Source organism: Idiotropiscis lumnitzeri, chromosome 3, assembly GCF_059441095.1.
Source record: "Idiotropiscis lumnitzeri isolate Australia: NSW breed Sydney's pygmy pipehorse chromosome 3, RoL_Ilum_1.0, whole genome shotgun sequence".
In the NCBI taxonomy this organism is placed as follows: domain Eukaryota; kingdom Metazoa; phylum Chordata; class Actinopteri; order Syngnathiformes; family Syngnathidae; genus Idiotropiscis; species Idiotropiscis lumnitzeri.
The window spans coordinates 20,587,327-20,608,592 of NC_142393.1; the positions used below are offsets into that span (position 1 = coordinate 20,587,327).

General features: G+C 38.9%; 2 protein-coding genes across 3 annotated transcripts in view; both read right to left on the reverse strand.

Moving 5' to 3' along the window:
- Window positions 1-2,526: 2,526 nt before the first annotated feature.
- On the reverse strand, window positions 2,527-13,467 carry LOC148340302 (midkine-A-like). 2 transcript variants are annotated; one of them, XM_088291866.1, is made up of 5 exons: window positions 13,362-13,467; window positions 5,777-5,856; window positions 3,730-3,897; window positions 3,492-3,653; window positions 2,527-2,949 (listed from the first exon to the last, which is right to left on the reverse strand). In XM_088291866.1, exons 2-5 carry the CDS (start codon window positions 5,853-5,855, stop codon window positions 2,921-2,923), a joined length of 438 nt encoding a protein of 145 aa, XP_088147992.1. In that variant the 5' UTR covers window position 5,856; window positions 13,362-13,467; the 3' UTR covers window positions 2,527-2,920. The 2 variants fall into 2 exon arrangements, with proteins under 2 accessions (XP_088147992.1, XP_088147993.1); XM_088291867.1 differs by lacking the exon at window positions 13,362-13,467 and adding an exon at window positions 11,498-11,550.
- Window positions 13,468-16,569: 3,102 nt separating this feature from the next.
- LOC148340303 (diacylglycerol kinase zeta-like) overlaps window positions 16,570-21,266 on the reverse strand; it is a 56,862-nt gene continuing 52,165 nt past the window's right edge. The window contains exons 33-37 of the mRNA XM_088289498.1: window positions 19,711-19,751; window positions 19,459-19,579; window positions 19,346-19,382; window positions 18,861-18,960; window positions 16,570-17,338 (exon numbers count right to left, since the gene is read on the reverse strand). Coding sequence (XP_088145624.1) covers window positions 17,222-17,338; window positions 18,861-18,960; window positions 19,346-19,382; window positions 19,459-19,579; window positions 19,711-19,751 — 416 coding nt within the window. The 3' untranslated portion in view covers window positions 16,570-17,221. The remainder of the gene's footprint in view (window positions 17,339-18,860; window positions 18,961-19,345; window positions 19,383-19,458; window positions 19,580-19,710; window positions 19,752-21,266) is intronic.

The window sequence follows — 21,266 nt, forward strand, 5'->3', positions numbered from 1 at the left end:
AAAAAAAACGTCATTTCTGTAATTATATGAGTAATTTAAAAAAAAAAAAAAAAGAAAATCTATATTTACAGAGAGACAAAGAAGAAACACTCTGTAACACTCTCATTTTTACCAGCTCCAGCTGTTTGTGTTTATATAAATAAAGTTGTATCGTATTGTATTATTCAGACTCTACTGCCGTCTGGCTGACGTTGCAGCCTTGTTGGCAAATGATTGGTAATTCTTGCTTGCCATCCACCAACTTTGGAGAATTTCATCCATTTGGCCCGTGCAAAGTCACGCACCATTCTATGAGAATTTCTCTTCATTTATTTCTGAGCAAATGTTTCATTTTGTAATCACTGGAGGAGTGACTGAATTATGCATGACTTCAAGCCTTTGGAAGAGCCGGCATCTCGAGGTTCTCGGGATTCCAGAGACGCCAGTCGCTTCTAATACCTGCTTTGCTGCACATCAGGCACGTTTTAGCTGCTGCTATCCTACTCCAATAACACATCACAACAAAGCCATTTGCTTGCTGTTATTTAACGCCGTGGTTGTTGTCGTTAGATGCCCAGTCTTTTCATTCCTTCTGTAGGGCACGGGTGAATTCTGTGTTTTTCATAAATAGAAAACGGCTTCTTATTCCCCCATTGTGCATCGAAACTGTGACTTGCTTAATGATGTATAATAACCTCCTTAAGTAATTTCCATTTAATTAGGCACCCTTGGGATAATGGTGTTGAAACCGGTTAGAGACTTTGTGTGTATGACCTAAACAGAGCAGAGAAAAAAATGAAAAGAAATCCTCGAAGGTTTAGAAGACAACAGTAAATCCTTTGCATCAGGATTTGGAAAACTGTATATGTAAATTGTGTACTTGAATTCTGTACAATACAATACACGTCTTTAACTGGCCACACGTTCAGACAAAAAACATCAGGCTGTTTCGATCATATTGTGTGTGGAGTACTCCGATAATCTCGACACAAAAACACCACACGTAGAAATATTCTCTTCCACCACCAATCTCAACAGGAATCGCCCGAGACAGAAATCACACGTGACCACCCAGGATCCAACAAATACCGTATATGTCGTGCCAACTCATTAAACATAAACTGTCTCAAATCTTATCAAATATAAAAAGTTTGCTGATTGTCATCTTTGGTTGGGAGGGGTCAAAATCTAAAAAAAAATAAATAAATAAAAAAAAAAGCCTGACTATCATTTTGTGTGCATTGGGGCTTACGCGCACAGGAGAACATAACCTTAAATTCTGAGTGTCATCATTAAATATCGAATTATATCAGAAAATGTTTTACCCCATTGCAATAAATGTAAGTGCAGTAATGTTTTGACTTTTTGTGAAGTTATTTGGGGCCATTTTTTGTTATTGGAGCCAAAGAGAAGTAATGTTTAACAACTCGTGAAAGTATAATTTAAAAATCTCTGGCATATTTTGTTTCCATTGCAAAAAAAAAAGAAAACAAATTGGGGAAAGGGCATGAGGCATTTAAGTGCACAACAATCCATAAATGAAAACCTGGAGGGATTGAATTGGAGGTCAACAAGAAATGGGCTGGCTGTTTCTAATATTTTGATCTTCTTGTGAAGCGAAAGATGGTAACTTAGTTGTCGTTTTTAGATGTTTTTGCCAAGGTCCCATTGATTAGCATCGAGATCAAGTGTGCTGTGGCTTGTTTAAACTCCGCCAGGCAAGCTGTGTGATAGAAGTCCATCCCCGCCTCACTTTGCTTCTTCTGTTGTTGTTCCCACTTAGTCATCAAGTCAAAGCTTGAAAAATCTATTTTTTCCGCAGTTTACTTTTGGGGAATCCTGTCTGTCATGCACTCCAGTTTTCACTTTCGCTTTGTGCAATACAATGCATTCTCAACTTTGGCGCATTTAGACACAAAGAACAGCACTCAGTTGGTATGCGTCTGTGCTCACTATTCTGTTGGGACTTAACACGTGTGTTGTTGCAATGTTGACTGCAGTACACTGAAACACACCACACACAAGGTTAATATTACGGTGATTTTTTTGTTATTGAGTGACGGGAAGGCAAGTGTAAACCAGAACTGCGGTGTGAAAAAGGAAGATTACAGATATTGTGGCGTAGACAAAATCAGAGGCGATGACGTTTATCGCAAGACAATCAATTCAACAATGCAATTTTGTATCATTAGCTTGGTTCCCAAACCTGCAAAAAAGTTGAGGTTGACTGTGCGGTCTCAAGTTTTCAAAGCAGGATGGGCAGATATACCTAATTGTGTGTGACTGGTGAAAGGTTTGCAAAGGGAAAATGCCTTGGGGAGCACATTAATAGTGGAAATTCTGAGAAATTGTGATGCTTGGTTGCAATGTTGACAGTTGAAGGAATTTAGCATTTTTGACAAAGATAGCCATTTGTGCAAATCTACAGGATCAGTAACAGACACATTCGAATAAGATTACTCTCTTTAGAATGATAAACAGCATGTTGCACATTCTTTTTTTAAAGTTGTACATAACCAGGAATAGTTTGAAGAATACACAAAAACATTTTGTTGAAATATCATCTTGATCTTTATTCATAATATTATCAATGATTTAAAAAAAAAAAAAAATGACATCGTTATTTGATTATGTATTCATGATGTAGTCTAATGGAATCTGCTGTTGCCGTGCATACACTCGCCAATACTAACGACGAGATATTCCCAATAGCAAGTTGGATCCTTCGACCACATTGACATCAGATTCAGACGAGATTAGCAATAGACTATTTTCTACTTTCTACTTGAAAATGAGTCCACATTTGAGAAACTCTACAAACAAAACTAGTTTACTTCTATAAATGTCAGTACCACTGTCCAAATGTCAGAGGTGAGTTGCGCCACACAATTCATTTAGAAAGATCCTTGTCTTAGCTGTCCCCAGAAAGTCTTCTCTTGCATTACTGTCCGCTGCCTTTTTTCTTCTTTCCTGGAGAACAAAAGTATACAAGATTTGAAGTGCACTACTTACACAACATAAAACAAAATATTGACAGCTGATAACTAAAAAAAAAATAAAATGATGTGATTGTAAGTCAAGGTAACACTAGAGAACCTCAAATGAGATTTCTACATTTGTTTGGATTTCACTGAAGGTGTTGAAATGCGTCAAGTAAATTCAGCAATTCACAATGCACTTTTGCTTCTGGGAAGACAGATGAGGTGTTTTTCGGACGATGTGACAGAAAATGATTTTGTGTCGTTTAAAGGGAAATGTCTGCATTTTGTCAAGTAAGTCACTTTTCAAAAGCTACTAGACTCAAAAAATTTAGCTCAAAATCAACGGGGGAAAGTAAAGTCAAGTGAGGATGATATTAATGAATTCAGGAAAATTATTTACCAATTGAACAGGAAAAATATGACTTTTAAAACAAGTAGTAATTAAGACAGAAAATGCATGTTTTAGCTTTCAAAAGTTGTGAAAAGTTTCCAAACACATTTTTAAAAGCAGTTGACTTCAGTCAGTCTAACCTTTGCTTTTTGTCTTGGTCTTGCCAAGGCAGGGTTTGGTGACAGAGATGGTCTGCTGGCACTCGGCATTATACAGCGCCTTCTTCAAGGTTCCACTTCTGGTCTGGATGCCAGCATCGGGGTCACAGTCGCCCCAACTTCCAAACCTATACTTGCAGTCAGCTGGACATTGAAAACACAAAGGATGGAATCTACAAAATGTTGGAAAAAATATTTGTAGTTTGTACTAGTACGTTACCTCCAAAGTTCTTTTTCCAGTTGCAGGGGACTTTACATTTCATTTTCTTGGTCTGCTGATTACATGTGCCCTCCCTAAAACCGGCACCACAGTCTCCGTTGCTAGGGACACAGTTTCCATAGCGCCACTCGGTGCAATCTGATCCGGACTGGGAAGGTTTGATTTTCTCTGTTGATTGAGCAAAAAATTGATTAACAGTCATGACAAGCACAAAAAGAAGTTAATCCTATTCAAAGAAAACCATAAACAATGAAAAAAAAAAAGCCATGACGGGGAGTTTGACATTTAAGTCAAATTCAATTTATTTATACAGCTCTTAATAATAAAAGTTTCACAAAAAATACAACACAATTTTAGTCGTATTTCTTAAAACTGTCAATGTGACTAGACAGAGTAGTCCATTAGTAAAAGATTTTGTGAAGAGAAAAAAAATGCCCAGTCATCAAAACCTATGCCTCTAATTTCATGTTAGAAAACCACTGAGCCTAATGAAAAACAACCAATCAGAGACGAGACTTAACAAGGTGGCAATCATTTGTCGCGCACTTGTGGGCACACTCATGGTGGGCACATCCCTGCGGCCGCTTGCTGCCTAAGCCATAAAGGGATATCCATCCATCTTAATAAGACAAAAGATTAGCAAACAGAAGCAGAGCAAAGGGACCTCAGGCAACAACACACAATTATCGACATTCCTTTCTTGCTTGGGACCTCTTTTTAATCTTTATTATTACTTACTTTATTTATTACGTCTAGGCACTTTGGTAATCGTGTGCTATTCTGAACGGCCATGTTTGAAAATCCTACTCCTGCACGCTTGTTTATTATTTTTTAAGACTCAAAGGAGGTAAAAAGGATTTGTGAAGGGAGGCTACATTCAAACCACTTTTAACACTGCAAACTCGCCCATAAGTATAAAAAGTCTGGTTGGCTTGTCTTTGTGTAATTTCGCAAAACAGGATTGGTAACTAGCTAATTTCAGCTCAACACAGCACGATCCATTTCGCCACAAAAAGAGGTGGTCTTTGCCATTATTCTGTAATTCGCCAGTTCCTCAATGATCACGTTAACTAGTCTGAGTTTCCACCACCTGTAATCTTTGAATTTACAAACACGCTGAAATGTCAGCTACGGCTAGTATACAGTCACCAATGGAAGCAACATACCTCAAGGAACATCTTCTCAACGGACAATTGACAGATTCAAACAAGTAGAGAAGGAGGCTAAAATTGTTGTGCAGAATGTTTTGTCAATTGCTCTGCCTTGATCAAATCAAAGTTTGTTTGTTTGCTTTCCTAGCGGTACCATTGGCAAAAGCTTCATTACTTGCCACCCGCAAATACGTGGAACTTCTTGAACAGTAAAAAGTTTGATCCAAATATTAAATGGTAAATCTTTTGTTATCCATTTCTGAAAATATGTCTGTGAGCGAATCTTTGTCCGCTTCTACACGACTGTTGCTGCCTCCATGAGTGAAAAAGCTTTGAACGTCTTTATGGATGCTGGCGATAATTCTGCACTCTGGGCTCTGCTCATGCCTGTTCGGTCCCTTCGCTCCACCACTGGTTGTCATGGTAACGAAATCCGTACACTTGGCTCGGGGAGGTATACAGTCATTCACTTGCGTCGGCCGAACAAATGGGCTGATTTCAGAAAGACAAGAAGCAGTGCGTGGAGATCATGGGTCCCCAAGCCGGCTTTTCGTGAGCCTCTATCCAGCTTCCTTTATATTTTGCTCTGTTTCAACACTGATTAAAATGATCAGGATCATTATCAAGCATGTGCAAAGCTTGCTGATGAGCATTTGAATCAGGTGTGTGTGGGAAAAAGGTCAAATATAAAACAGGCTGGATAGGGGCCCACAAGGACCGGACAATCTTTGAAAGCATGTTGCAGATATGCTATTAAGACACCTGCTGTCTGTTTTCTATTGCGGAAACGGCATAATAATACGTCTCCTTTAAACTAAAAGACTAAACCTTACTATGTTGGAAGCTGATAGTTTTAGAGATGAGCAAAAGAAAGAGCGGTAGAGGCAAACTCATACCTTTGTTGTTTTTCCCACCAGCTACGGCTTTGATTGTGACCAGAGCGACAAAGAGCAGCAGCAGCAGCGTGGCCTTCATCCTGTTAAAACGCACAGCAGTCAGAAAGTCCACATTCAACCTGGTCACCCTTCCACCTTCTTGCAGACAAACAAAAAAAAACTATCAATAGTCTTTTGGAAGAAGAAACATTTTCCAGAACGCTAATATTGGTTGTTAACCCTTCGAGACAGCACAGGACAAATTTGACTTGCTTTGACATTCGAGAGCACTAAAAATACCTTATATGTCATTCTTTCACGCAGAAATGTGATGGACTATTTTGAAAGTGACCCAAAATGCACAAAAATGAAAATAATTAAAAACTCTGATGTCCCGATCAAATTTCATTGCACCCAAGTCAGAGTCACCTTGGATCTGCTGATACCAAGTCCAGAGCCGATACCGAAGCAATGCGTCAAGGAGAAAAAAAAAAAAACTGCATCCAAATTGCTTTCATTTATTTATTTATTTTTTTTTTCCACAAAACTATCCCAACATGTACTTTTTATATGGCTTGTGGAGCAGTAAAACCAAGTAGAACTTTGACAATGTTTTTCTTTTGCACGCCATCTTTTCAGGTGGCATATTAAATGAGTTGAGTTAAACGCAACTCTATCCTTCCCGCCACACGAAATGCTCATTTTGCACATCGTGCAAGTCGTTTTTGCACTGCATTAAAATATTTCCATACTGCTGACATGATCATTATTACAACTTCCTACGCATCTTGCGACATATACCAAAATGTAGGGACTTGGGACAATTTTTTTCTGAACGATTAAATCACATTTAAAACCGCATTTGTCAAATTTGATTAAGCCAGTCCAGAGATAACCAAATCTGAAGTTCATACAAACGCTCATTCTTTTTTTTTTTTTTTTTTTTTTACAATTACCTAGTTCAAAGGAAAAATCTTGTGAACAAGAAATAGGGTCTATTAACTTCAACTGCTAAAGATTTGTGCTTACAAATTTTCAGGACACAAAACCAGAAGCATAAAGCATAATATGCAAATGGTGCTGAAAATGTTGGCCCACAATGACCTTGAAAAATTAGGTCAAGGTCACACGAAGACTACAATACTTTGCAATTCGACAAATTATTCACTGCCATTTAACACATAAGCGATGCACATTTGCACTTGATATATCAAAGAGGTTTTGCAAAGAAATCATTTTTGATAATGTGACGTGTAATGAATTTTTCTCTTTTCCAGGAAAACAGAGAGGTTACATATTCTGGCAGGCGGTAAACTCACAGGTGAACCCTAACCATCAAGTGACTGGTGGGAGCTGTGATACTGTAAAACTGTACATGTCATAAATGTGTGTATGCTTAAGGGAACGCGGTAAAAGAGGAAGCTTGAATCGTGTATATATGTATCGTTACAGGGACAGTAGTTTGAGTTTGAAACATTTGAATCATTCTTTCCACCACATTTTCACAAAAACATACACTTGTTGATCTTTGAGGGTCCATGATCACGAAACAGTCAAACAGCAGTAGAAAGATCACACATCAAGTGGACATCACAATGTTTGAAAGTTGACGTTTGATCCAAAAACGTGTGATATATATCACATACATTTTGGAAGAAAAACAAAATATAAAAAGGGGAGCTGCGTTGCTTCTGGCACCTCCGAAGCCTCTGGTGCTCCGGGAAGGGTTAAATATTCATCAAAAAGAGGTTGGAAAGAGGTCCCAGTCACTCAGTTGGATACTACCTAAAAAATCACATTTACGTATGTCAGCCAGGCTGTTGACGCATTTTGAAAATATATGTATTGCATACGAGTGGCATGGTAATCAAGTGGTTAGCATGTCCACTTCACAGTACAGAGGTCCGGGGTTTGATTCCGGGCTTCGGCTTTCCTGTGTAGAGTTTGGATGTTCTGCCTTCACCTCAGAACTGTGAGTCAGACGTTCTAAACTCTCACGCTGCTGGCTTGCGGGGTTTTCAGGATTGTTTTTTTTGCTTCGACTTGACTTTGGATAACGTTGATTCAAGGAAAAAAAAAAGACAAACGATATGCAGTATTTATCAACATATTTTGGAGTTTTCTATTTGTATGTGACTAGTGGGGGAAGGGTGGGCAGCTGTGAGCAGAGAGGTGTTTTATGTGTTGTTGTTTCATTTTGTATGTTGGACCTCCTCGAAAGTGAGATGGCTCCTCTCAGGGGGTAGATCCAAAGAAATAAACGTCAAACGTGGTGGCAGTGTGCACAACTCAAGTCACTTCTCAACCAACAGAATTTGGGCAGAAAGTGAGGAATTCTTCTAAAAAAGTGGCTGCCTCACCCAACTGAAGTTTACCGACAAACTAAACCTCAATCGAAGACGATTACCCGTGTATTTAAAAGAACCACATACTGTAACTTTGCCTTTGCAAAGGCCTCTAACTTAATGCTAACAAGCAATTCCAAAAGCCATCGACGAACTAATGAAGAGCATCGATGATTTGCTGTTATAATCATTTAAGCAACAGCAACGGATATTTGAACACAAACAGTGGCACAACAAATGGAGACAGACAATAGAACAATACTCGCTGGAATATATAATTATAAAATGACTAATATCGCTTCAGTTTACTAGATGAGTTGTGAAATACTCTTGCGTGTGCGCCTCCGCCCCCAAGTGGCCAAGGTGCACACAGGAGAAGGAGCGGCACAATGTCCACTAAACTGAAGCAAAAACTGTTTAATTCTTTGCATTATATTTAATTGTCATTTTTGTATGCAGTTTCAAAGTACAATATGAAAGATTGATGTTTTTCTTCTAAAAAAATATTTATTGGAGTTTAGGTGGAATAAATTAATTGCATTTATACTCATGGGAAAAATTGCAGTTACAGCATGGCTATGTCATGAATTAAACACTATATTTTATTGGTATATTCTTAGTGGTTTGTTTGCGCTGGGCTTTCACTACTATGCGGACATTATAGAATATATACTCTCTCCCTCGTGGACACAAATATGTGTGTCTCATTAAGTCGCCTGGTAGGGGTTGGAGGTCGATGGCTCTGGGTTATGTCAGTTCTGACAAATGACCGTGGGCCATTTATGGGGAAAGGTCAACATGGTCATGTGGTTACAAGCTGAAGACCAGCCCACACCTGTGTCATCATGAGTTCCCCCACTACAAGCAGCTTTTATTTGCATCATTCTAACATTAGCTACAAATGGAGCATCTGTTGTGGGAATTGGATGGACTCTGGTTCGCTGCTCTGTCAGCGGGGAGTCCAACTGTACTTTGTTTGAGCCTTCAAATTGACTTATCATATGCCAGGGCCAGTGCTGTGGGTAAACAAAGTTAGAATCATGTATAACTCCGATATTATCCAGTGATTCACACCCACTGAGCCTCGGATAAGCCAGTATGTCGCAAGAAATTAAAGTATAGTTATAAATTGGGCCTCCCGCATGTATATTATGTTTAACGAATCAAGCCAAGATTTCACACTGAGAAAGTCCATTTGTGAGTGAACTGAACTATCTGTATACTGTGTAAACCTGGTTCCCCGCAGTTGGCAGGTACCCACTCAAGGGTGTACCTTGCCTATCCCCCAAAGTCAGCTGATTTCGTCTTTATGTTCATCCGTGACCCTAATGAGGAAAATAAACATGGCACGAAAAAGCAAAACGAAAGTGCAAGGTTGAAAAGAGTAGCAACAGCCTCGCTCGACCACTTAGCAACCATTCGGAAGCACGCTCAATTGCCTACGGGGGTGTGCGAACGACTGAGCCATATGAAAAAAGTGGCTGTGCGGAAAACACAATACTAAAACACGTTTTTATTCTATGACTTTTGACTCAGGAGTAGACTCGGCATTGTTCTAGTGTTTGACGGTGTTTACTGTTTTAATGTTATAAATTGATCGTTTGAACAGGCTTTGTTTTTGTATGTTTCATTTTTACTCCATGTACACTTTGTATGCAGGGATTCTTGTTTATTAATGTGCTCTGTAATGAAAGTTGAGTTTAGAGCATGTGTGGGCAAACTACGGCCCGCAGACCACATGCAGCCCGTTAAACGTTTTAATCCGGCCCACCGAACTTGAAAAAAATTAAATGAATAAACTTTGTTAATGTTTTATTTTCTAAATACTGTGGTGTGTCAAAGACATATATTTTGTTGTAATGTTTTTGTTCACTTTCATTTAAAATGAAATGTATTTTTTTTCTCCGATGAGATGAAGTTACCAAAACACTCCATCCATCTGCTCCTGGTCCAGCCCCTCTGTCAATTTTTAGAACCCATTGTGGCCCGCCAATCAAAAAGTTTGCCCACCCCTGCTTTTAAGCCTAGTCGTGAATAGGAAAACAAACGTTTAAAAATGCCTAGATTAGGAAATTAAAATAAAAATAAACCACAAACTTTGATCTTAAAATACCTAAAAATTCTTTCAAACGCATCTCCCAAAATTACACTTAAAAATAAATGTCTTACGGATTATTTGATTTAGAAAATATGCACAGGCAGTACGTTTGTACACGCACATGCACCGTTGAATTTAGCCCCTCCCTGACATATTATATTTCACAGAACTACTTAACTATTAGCCAAGGCTTTTGCGCCATCTTAAATATCAATAACAGTTCATTTACGAATAATAAACGCAACTGTGGTGTCCCTCAAGATTCAATTTCAGCCCCACTTTTTTTTTTGTTGTTGCCACTGGCTGATGGGAACGATATAGGATACACACGGATACATTTCCATGAACTGAAAAAGGTGAAATCTGTTTTTGTTGTTGTTGTTTTTTTTTCCTATTAGCATTATTGTTATTTTATGCAAGAAAACTGTTCAAAGAAGTAACTAATTTGTATTTGCCAAAAATGACCCAAGCCATGATCATTTATTTCTAGGTAAGCCCTCAATAAGGGTTACGGGGGTCACAACACAGATGCTACATTCATTAGAAACCGGTGTTATAAATTCTGCCATGTATTGTAGTCAAGCCCAGTCAAATTTATTTGACTGGCCCTTAATCACTGAAAAATCTCTAAGGGCTTCACCGGCCCACAGTTGACAAATAGAAACGACAACTATAACGATATTTATGTTAACCGTCAGGAGGCCAAGGAAAAACCCATCTTTGGAAAACTGAGAAACAATGTGAAGGGGCCACAGATGGGGGAATCTTCCTCCCAAGATGATCAGGCTGCAATGGATTGCTTTTTTTATTGCTTTAATATGTGATTACTTTTTTTTTTTGGTAAGGGTTAGAGCTTTCCGGAAACAATACTGAGCCTCCTTTAAAAGGCTACTTTCCCTCAACCAAACGTTATGAAGAACAGTTAAAAACACATAAGCCCCACCGAGTTGTTGCAGTGCTTCTCGCTCTCTTGCTTCTCCTTGAATGAGGTCGAGTAGTATGGGATGCTGGCAGGCATGCCTGCTTTAACTCTAATCCACTCTTATGTACTTAAAACCATTTTTATTACACTTTTTGGTATGTCCTGTACGTCACCAATTCTAAATTGGGCTGTACTGACTTTAATATGGCATTAATTACAGTATTAAATGGTTCCTGCCTCGTTAAAGTAGAAGTCATGGATTTGGCTAAAAATATGACAGGGGAAGCTACCCTAGTTTTGTTGGTGGATTATTTGCGTGTTAGATTCATTGAAGAAACAAAATTGTCTAAGTGTGGATGTGAGTTTTCCATATTTACCCTGTGATTGGCTGGCACCCGGTCCAGGGTGTTCCCCACCTCTCACCTAAATTCAGCTGGCTCCGTACATCATCTGGAGCAGTTCAGAATCAATATCGATCTCATAACTTTGCAAAAACATTACAAAGCTACATCATAGTTACCAGAGAGGATGAATATGTAAAGTATTCATGTGTGCAGATTGAACATGGCAGGAAAAGGATTTGCTCTGACCAACCAATCAGAGGACGGAAAAATGATGACATCACAAAGGGCTGACCCTGTGAGGCTGAATTCAAAATCTGATTGGTTAAAGAAAAGTTACGGGAAAGCTTAGTTGATGTGACAATCGCTAATTTAAAGGTAGGAAGGTTGAAAGTTGACCCTAGTTATTTTCTCTCACTTTTTCTCTCTCTCGTCACACACTGAAAACTTTGAAAATAATTTGAGACATAACAAATGTTTTCAATGCATTTAAGTGTTTCATCTCTTCCATGTCATCTAGTCCGTCTGCCATAAAATACAAAGAGTACAAATTATTCCAAAAGATCTTTCTTTTGCTTTGTCGATTTGTTCAGTGAAACCTGAACACCAATTCCTCTGTACCTTGCCCGTACATCACTATTCATATCGCGTTTAGCGGAAAAGGTTCTTGGATGTCGCCTTTGTGTTGACACTGAATGCATCTTCTGAACGTTTGCAATTATGTATAATAGTTTCCATAGTTATGCTGCCGCGGCAAGCCAGGACTCTGCCATTCTGTTATTGCAGTTTTCATTTCAAACGCCTTCCTTTGCATTTTTTCCAGGTGGGTCAAAAATATATATTGAGGGAGACTACATTGGATATTTTTCAACAACCAAGATATCATCCCATCTGCAAAAGACGGACTCCACCCGGGACTTGTTGCCAGTCAATTTGCAGGGTATATCCAGTATAAAGCACAGGTGTCAAACTCAAGGCTCGGGCGCCAGTTCTGGATTGCTACATCATTTTACGAGGCCCGAAAAGGAAATTATGCTTGCCAAAATATGGATCAAATTTTAAATTGTCATATATACATAAATAATTCTTGTTACTATATTACAGTAACTTTCACAATAGTTTAACAAACTATTATTTTTGACTGACTTCCAAAGGAGTTATCCATTAATTTGTTCTGTTCTGTACATGTAATTGTATGAGGAGGTGATAAAACATTTGACGTATATGCTTTCACAATTGTAACGGCCCACCAAGAGAAACTGCAACTAAAATGTCAATTTGACACCCCAGGTATCGAAACAAACGAGATCACTGTCAATGAATATTTTCAGGTAATGGGGAGAAAGACTTATTGGTCAGTGCTATGACTTTTATTTTTAAATGTAAAAACTACCTGACATGCAGTATTTTGAAAAAAAAATTGTGCTAGGATTATAGCATACAACAAGTTGAGATGTAAACAAAGGACTAATAAAGGGAGCGAAGTGGAGGTTGCGAAGGGGGGGCGGTGGGCTTGTCAGTGGATAACGGCTCAGACAAACACATGCCCATTTTGGGAGCAATAATACCTCTACTTGAGTTGCACTTATTAAACTTAATTGATTATTCACACCCCCAAGGCCCCGCCTCTGCATAGACACACCGATGTGTCGATGATGTTCAGCACCAACATTGTCAACAACAACAAAAAAAACCCCACAAAACTTCTCTCAAATCAGCACCAATTTTGCTCCATTATTTTTTAAAAAAAACTTGCAAACCAAGAACAATTATTTAAGAAAGAGAGGAAAAAGCTTTTTCATTACAGCCAAAATAAATCAGTTTTATCTTTAGTCTTGCTCTCTTTCTCTCTCGCTTAAAAAAAAGACAATAGATCTCAAGAAGACAAGGAAGCACTTACTTGTGAGGCAGCTCGGACTCGAGTGGAGGTCGAGGGCGTCAACTTTCTCGTCGAGTTCTTTCTCTCTGCGAGCATCGGCTCACCCCTAATGCACCCCATCTCAAACGATTGGCCTCCCCTACCCCTTGGGCAAGCCCCTTGCCTTTGTCTCCCAAACCAGTTCATTCTGGTTGCATTAGCTCCATTCAGACCCCCTGTCACCCCACCCTGCACACAAACACATTCAACCTGTGTTCATCTACAGACCAACAGAAGCAACAAGAGGCCATAAAGTGTAACTTTGCTTTGTGCGCGCGTGTGTATGCGTGTGCATGTTTCTAAACAAGTACACCCGGCGGCAAAACTCTAATGAGAACAACTCTGAAAGGCACGTTTTATCTTCACGGTTATGAAGAAATGCATTTAAGATGATGGCATGGTCTCTGCAGTTATTAGCAAATGTGTAGCGTATGAAGACTGATTCACTTGCCTTTGGCATAACAGAGACATTGTCAAATTTCCCCCATTATTAATTTCTTAAAATCATAGCTAGAAAGTAATGTGGTTGCTTCCGAGGCGTATAATGAGGACAATAGCATCTCTGTTGTTACCATGGCAACCCTGGATCACCTACTTTTATGTTCTATTGTATTAGTGACGCCAGTGGTGGGGGTGCATCACAGATGTGTGCAAGTAGTAAGTCTAGTCAAGTATTAACATTCACGTTTCAAGCGAGCCCTAAGTTACTGTATTGAGGCAAATATAAAGCAAGTCAAGTCAAGTCTCCACTAAATTTGAAACAAGTTGAGTCAAATCAGTATGCAGCGTAGTTTATGTTTGGCCAGCTTTCAGTGAGCTAAACTGTGATATTATCGTAGTTTACCCACCTTTGTGGGGATATCCAGACACGTCGCTTGCAAACAAAGACGCTTGTGCGTCTCCATTTGAGAAACTGATCACTAAATCTAAACTTTATTTGTATTTTATCAAAGTAGCAATTTGCTGTTTAATTGAGGGCCAGCCTTAACTACAGCAGCCTCTCACACTGTGGCAGTCTTAAACTTTGTAAAATCTGTACTATTGGGGCAATTATTCTAATCTTTTCAGAGGTTGATTTAAGTATAAGTAGAGTGGTCAACGTACATTTGGGGGGTGTAGTTTTCATGCATAACATGTTTAGATGGTCCCTGGCACAATCACAGCACGGCAATTAAGGAGGGACGTATTACATTGGCGTTGGCACCTGAAGAGCCATTCAGACCTGTTTCATAAAGGAAACCACAGGAGAATATTCGACATCTACAATTTTCTTACCCTTTGCCAACACATCTGCCGTATTGGATGTGGCCATCGTATTAGCCATAAAATCAGCAAATAACCCTGGACAACACAAAAAATCTGAGATCTAAGCACATTTTTCTAGATTTTTTTCCCAAGTTATTCTGAATATGTCCTGTTTTTTTTTTTTGTCTTGCACACAAGGTTTTGATCATAATAATTATGTAATAGGCAATATAGTGCTATATTTAGTCATATTTATGAATTAAGGTTTGGTTCAGCAATGGGTGGAATCTTTTTCTGAAACGTAATAGCTATAAATTAAAATGCATATAAATATCAGTATTGGACAAGCTTTATCGGTGAAACTGAAAAACAAATGAAAATATCTTAAAAACCTGATGTGCTCGAGAAAAAAAAAAAAGCCATTTTGGAAATGAACGTCAAAAATACATTTAGGGACAGATAATGCCCTCTCTGATTAAAATTTGCTGTTGACCAGTGTAATATTCATAAAACTCAGAACGACGTAGTGCGCGTACAATCAAAAGCAATGGTTCGGCATTCATACAATGAGTCCTGGCTTCTCCAAAGAGCAACAGAACGAGGCACCGTCGCAAATTGCTTTACTTTGCCACGTCCACTACGACTGTGGCGTTGACGTACTCAAGATGGCGTCTATATGCAGTATATGTACTCTAAATGTTTGTTGATGGTAATACTATCCAGGGGTTGTCACAAAGTGCGTCATTCAAATCTAAGGAGCATTATGCCGGAGATCAATAACAATTGTGCTCTGGTTCTTTTCTGCCATGGATTCACCCCACCCACATGCGCGCCATCCTGTCTGTACTCCACATTACACTGAACAATTGATCCCAAGTATAGCTGGGCTTCTGTACCTTTCACGTCTACTCCTTGTAACCTCTCCATTCTACTAACCGCACTTTCAGATCACTCCTGTCCGACCTCATCTGTCAAGCTGTCCATCAGCAGAGAAAACAGGAAGGGGCTCGGAGACAATTCTTGATGCAGTTCCACCGCCACTGTGGTGGCGACCTGTGAGACTCCGGTGAACTCCGTGACCTTGAAGCACTGGTGGAAAATAATGCTGGCCACACAAACCACTGACATGTCATGCGACAGTTTCACTTAGGGGTGCACTCACGTTTGTTGTCAGTAGTTTCGGCATTGACTGTGTTGTGTTGTTTTGAGGAAATAGCATCGGCTGTTTTACAAGCCGTATACTACTTTACATTGTATTAAAGTGATGTCCCCCAGAAGATAAAAAATATTTTCCAGAGGGATGTACTCACTTTTGTGAAGTTATAACTTGAGAAATGAAGCACTTGGATCTGCAGCCTTAAAGATTGACATTCAGAATGCTGTTTTCTCCAGCCTAATGACGGTGTCCTTTCCTGGCGTTGAGCCCTCCTAGTATTTCATATTGTAATTGCCATTCAAACTGCTTCTAAATGCCAACTCAATACCTGATATTCTTCCCAGACTGTATTTGTCTTGATGCAACAATGGAATGGATCTCGCCTGGCAAATGAGCTTCTTGTGAATCAACTGTCAAGACAAACAATTAAAGTACTCTGCACAAAATGACGATAGAATAACTCACGGATGGTTCATGTACATTGTGTATGTTGTGAAATTGAAATTGAAATTCCATTATCATCTGAATCGATCCATGAATTCAGCTAGGCCAGCTATCTTACTTGCAATATCATTCATAAGGAGCGAGGATCTCAGAGGACAAATGTTTTTGACAATAGAATAATGTGGCCAGCTGAGAAAAGAAAAGAAAAACAGGTAAATTGACTGCCATCTAGTACAGAATGCCATACAAAAAAAATAGTACTTCCTTTTGATTTGGAATAATCTGACCGTTTCAAGCTCATCCGTAGCTGGACATTAAAAAAGTATGAAAACAGTGGACAAGAACTGAAACCACTGGAAAAGGTTTTATTACCTCATGACATGCAATGTTAAAAACTACATTAGATACGACAGAACAGCAAACGAACGACACATTTCACAACCAGTGTATCAACATAATCGTAAGATATAATTGGCAAGTATAAATAAAAGTAAATGATTTTGCAAGTTAAAGATGCCAACATCAAATGCTAAAGTTTCTAACAATTAAATGTGATTCGTATCTTTGTTTTTGGTATGTCGATATTTGGCTAGCTGCAGTGCAAGCAACTTAAAAATAATTTACTATGCACACTTAAGTAAAAAAAGGCAACAAAAAAAGTACAAGTAGAATACAGCACACTTTCTAAAGGCTTCTAGTTTTGTTTCTGCTTTGTCAGTCATGTGGAGGGAAACGTTAAGTCCAAAAAATGAACATGAATGGCCCCTTCATGGCAAAGTCAATTTTGATAACTCAAAATGTAAAAAAACTAAAAGTCTCAGACATGTTGTAGTTATTTCCAATGTTTTTCACACACTGTTTATGATCCACTGAGACTACAGGAAATGTCCTGAGTTGTTTCTTGATCAATATGTTGATTACTTATCCTCCTCATGGCAACTTTTGGCACAGCTCCACTCTCACTTGGCAGCTTTTTGCACTTTGGTTCTGAGGATGCTTAGACGGCTGTTTCTTGGTCCTCCCTCTGGATCATTTGGTAGTGCTGCCTGTTCTCCAGGTAAACTGCCAATTCAGCGTCGTGAGCCCTTTCCGCCCGGTTTTTGGGGGTGTCACCCTGAGGAGACAGATGTGTTTTGAGCTGGTTATATCGTAAATGTGTTTATTTCTATTTAACTCTGACATGTTGCTTCATTTTAATGCACGTATCGTATATCGAATTATGAACTACAGATCTTTTCAATTGTATTAATAGCCATGGATGAATAATACACAGTCCTAAATTCTCAACACTCCTGTGAGTCAAAAAAAGGATTTAATGTTTGGACTACAAAGCTCTGATTGTCTCGGACCTGAATATATTCAAGGCCCTTTCGTTCCCAAAGCAACTTGAACACTCCTCAGCTGATTGGGTGAAGGCTTATTGTTTCCAAAACCAGAACTAAACAAAGTGATGCGGCTGTCTGTTTGTATGCACCTCAATTGTGGAAGGAACTTCGTGAACACCTGACATCTCCTCAAACTGTCACTACACTAGACGACATTTAAATCGGGCTTGAAAATCACTGCGACGTTTTCATCACTCCAAAATATTTTGTCTTGTTTTCACATCCTTGCTTATAGACATTTTTATTCTTTAGCTTTAGACTCAACATGAGACTGTCGCTGTCCTGCCGTTGTTCTGGTATCTATTGCTTATGTCTTCATTTGTGTGCTGATTTCCTGCTAATTTATATTACACTAGAAGGAAAGTGCTTTGTTACAGCTCCAGCAATAGTGAAATGCGCTATATAAATAAAGTTGTATTTAAATTTGATAGGCTATATTGTCATTTTGCCATTTTGTTCATTTTTCATTTATTCTGCTTTCATTTTGATATCATTTTGGGGATTTTCATATTTTCAACCAATGTACTTTTTAATAACTGTTTTGCCTCTTTAAAACACTGGATTTGTCTCTTGGATAAACGGCTCGACACAAATAAACTGGCCTTGCCTCGCTTTTACACTCTCCAGCAGTGACTGCATGTATTACACTACAAAGCAACAAATCCACACCGATGTGCAGGCAAGGGAGAGATGTCATAAGATTAAATACTCATGAGCAGTTTGGGGGTTCACTGTCTTACTCTAGAGATGCTTCACAGTTCTCAGGCAGACTAGCAGTCAGTCAACATCTTGCGTATTTTTTCTTGTTTCACGACAGCATTCAACCCTTCGACCACAAGCTTCTTAGTGTAAAAAACGCTGGAATATTTACCACGATGCATGAGATCCCGGAAGGCCTCTAGAGGAATAGCGCTGTTGTCTTTGCTTTCCTTAGCAGACTTCTCTTTAATAGTGACTAGGGGTTATGGAATATTTTGCTGTTCAGATATCCTAGTGAAAATTCTATCAAATAATTGGGTACTTGGATGAAAATTGTGATTTGAGGACGACTTTGTGTTGTTGACATCATTAGCAACATTTTGCGAGAGCCCAAACAGAGTCAACCGTTATGTGGCGACACGCTGCCGGTAACAACTTCAAAATAAAATAGTTTCAAAGCTCTGATGTTCAATGTTGATTTATAAGTCTTTATTTCTAGACTGAGTAAGAGGTAAGCTTCACAACATTATGATATTCTTTTTCTAAACCAACCTGCATGTCGGTTTTCATCAGCGAGGCTCCGGCTTCCACCAGGTAGTGACAGATGGTCCGGTGACACAGTGACGCGGCCCGATGAAGAACTGTTTCGCCGCTGTTGAAGAGCAGAAGCAGCATGAGATCCAGAGAAAAACTGCTTTTGTCTTTGTGTCTGTCCATGTGTCAAACTGGCAAGATAGCGGTAGCTTGACTTATTGTACAAACCTTTTTCAAGCTACTACATGTTTCTTTGCCGATGTTATGATTTTATACGTATATTTTAGAATACAGTGCTATTTTTCTCAATTAAAAACATAAAAATAAAAAATAGTTTTTGGGGGTGGGGGGCTGGTATGGATTAATACCATTTCGATCGGGAAAATATATTTACTATGCAATTAAACTGCGGTTATTGGCTTGCTCACAGAACAAATTAAACTAGTAAGTCAAGGTACTTTAAGTGACACACTCAACAAGATTAAAGACAAACATAAACTCACTGTATGTGTTCCGTCATATCAATGAGGTCATTTGGAGCTGAAAATTCAAACAGATGACAAATGAGTGGACTTCATGCAGTCATGTGACTCAATCGAGGCATATGACCAGTTACCATGGTCAAGGATGAAGCGGACCATCTCCTTGCTTCCCGCACTGACAGCATGGTGTAGTAGGCTGCAGCCTGATTGGTCGACACATGTCAGGTCGCAGCCTTTTTCATGAAGCTCCTGCAGCTTTTTTCCCCCCCAAACACAAACATATATTTAATTGAGCTTCATAATAGAAAACAATAAATTGTGTCAAAATGGAAGTTCCAAAGAAGAGCATCAACATGATCAAATTTCAAGTACACACAGGTGCTCACCTTTTCCATATTGTTGGTCTTAACACACTGTATTAACAGCTCTGTAATGACAGACGAGAATTATATTAAACAGATAAACCCTAAAGAATTTCCCACAAATACTGATAAAAATGCAATACCCAGAAAATGGGGGTTGATTTGTAACTACTTGTATGTGTATGAAATACCATTTAGCCAATTAAATATAAAGAGAGAGTAACTCCAACTTAAAATGAATTGTAAAGATCTTTTTTAAAACCTAAGAAGCACCTACTCCGAAAAGTGTATTTTAAAACTCAAATAACAACTCTAAGACTAAAAGATTTACAAGTGAAAATAAATACTCAAATAGGATTTACTTGCATTTAAAACTCATTTAATAACTCAAAGTCTTAACAAAGAAAATTTTTTGTCATAACTTAATAATTTGTTGCAATAGGTTTCTCTTGCATTTTCTGTAGATTGAGCTCCACTTTTTACAGTGTAAACTTTCTATTGTTAACGATTGCCAGCACAGAATATCGCTGGAGCGAACAAGATTATGTTTGCTGTAATATATTATTTTGTGCATTCGATCAATGACAGCATTAATCGATTGGCAAATTATGACATTACAACCAATCACGGATCAAATCCGTGCACAGTCTAGACATAATGATCTTGCTTTAAGCACTATCACACAGTGCTGATGCTCGTGCAAACATAATAAGAGGGGGGCGGAGTGGGGGTTCTGCTAATATTGGAGACCCCAAAAGCACCATTGGTCTAATTAAAATAAGTCACAAAGCCCGCAATATTCGCACAGGCAACAATTCTCAGTGTCTGTGGTAAAAAGGGAACTGGCAGAATATGAACACGAAGATAGCTTTATGGAAGTAAAACATGAGACATTGACCAACTGTAGAACAGTGTATCTAATTGAATTCAAAGTGGGGAAAAAGCAGCATCACGGTTTTGTTCAACAAAGTGTGTGTATAGCTGAAGCAAGGCACTGAGATGAATGTTCATTAGGTTGACCTCAATCCTTGCTCTCACCGCCCCTCACTCTAAATAGCAGACCTAATCCAGTTATGTGAGGCAGGGACGGAGAGAGAGAGAGAGAGAGAGAGAGAGAGAGAGAGAGAGAGAGAGAGAGAGTGAATGAGTGAGTGAATGTTTCTTTAAATCTTTAAGAGCTTTTGTTGCTGGAAGGCAATAGTAGATCAACACACAGAGTTGCAAACAAAATGACCTGATCTTCATCTAAGTTACAATAAAAAATACAAATAACAAAAAAGCTTCTCAAAGTAATACCACACAGCCTACTATGTTTCTGTGTTTTATTGGACACAAGTCAACATTCATTGCAGGGGTTAAAAGGTATGTGAACCGGCGGTTGAGCCTCATCTGGCAGCAATACCCTCCACCAAATGTTTTGTGTAATTGCAGGTCAGCCCTGCACAACAGACCGGAGGAATTTTTGGACCATTACTGGTTACAAAGGTTACTACAGCATCTCGGAGCGGGGAGCAAGCACAGCAGCTTTGTGAAGGTGGACTCATTAAAGCGAAGTTCACAATCCCTTTGTTATAGATGTG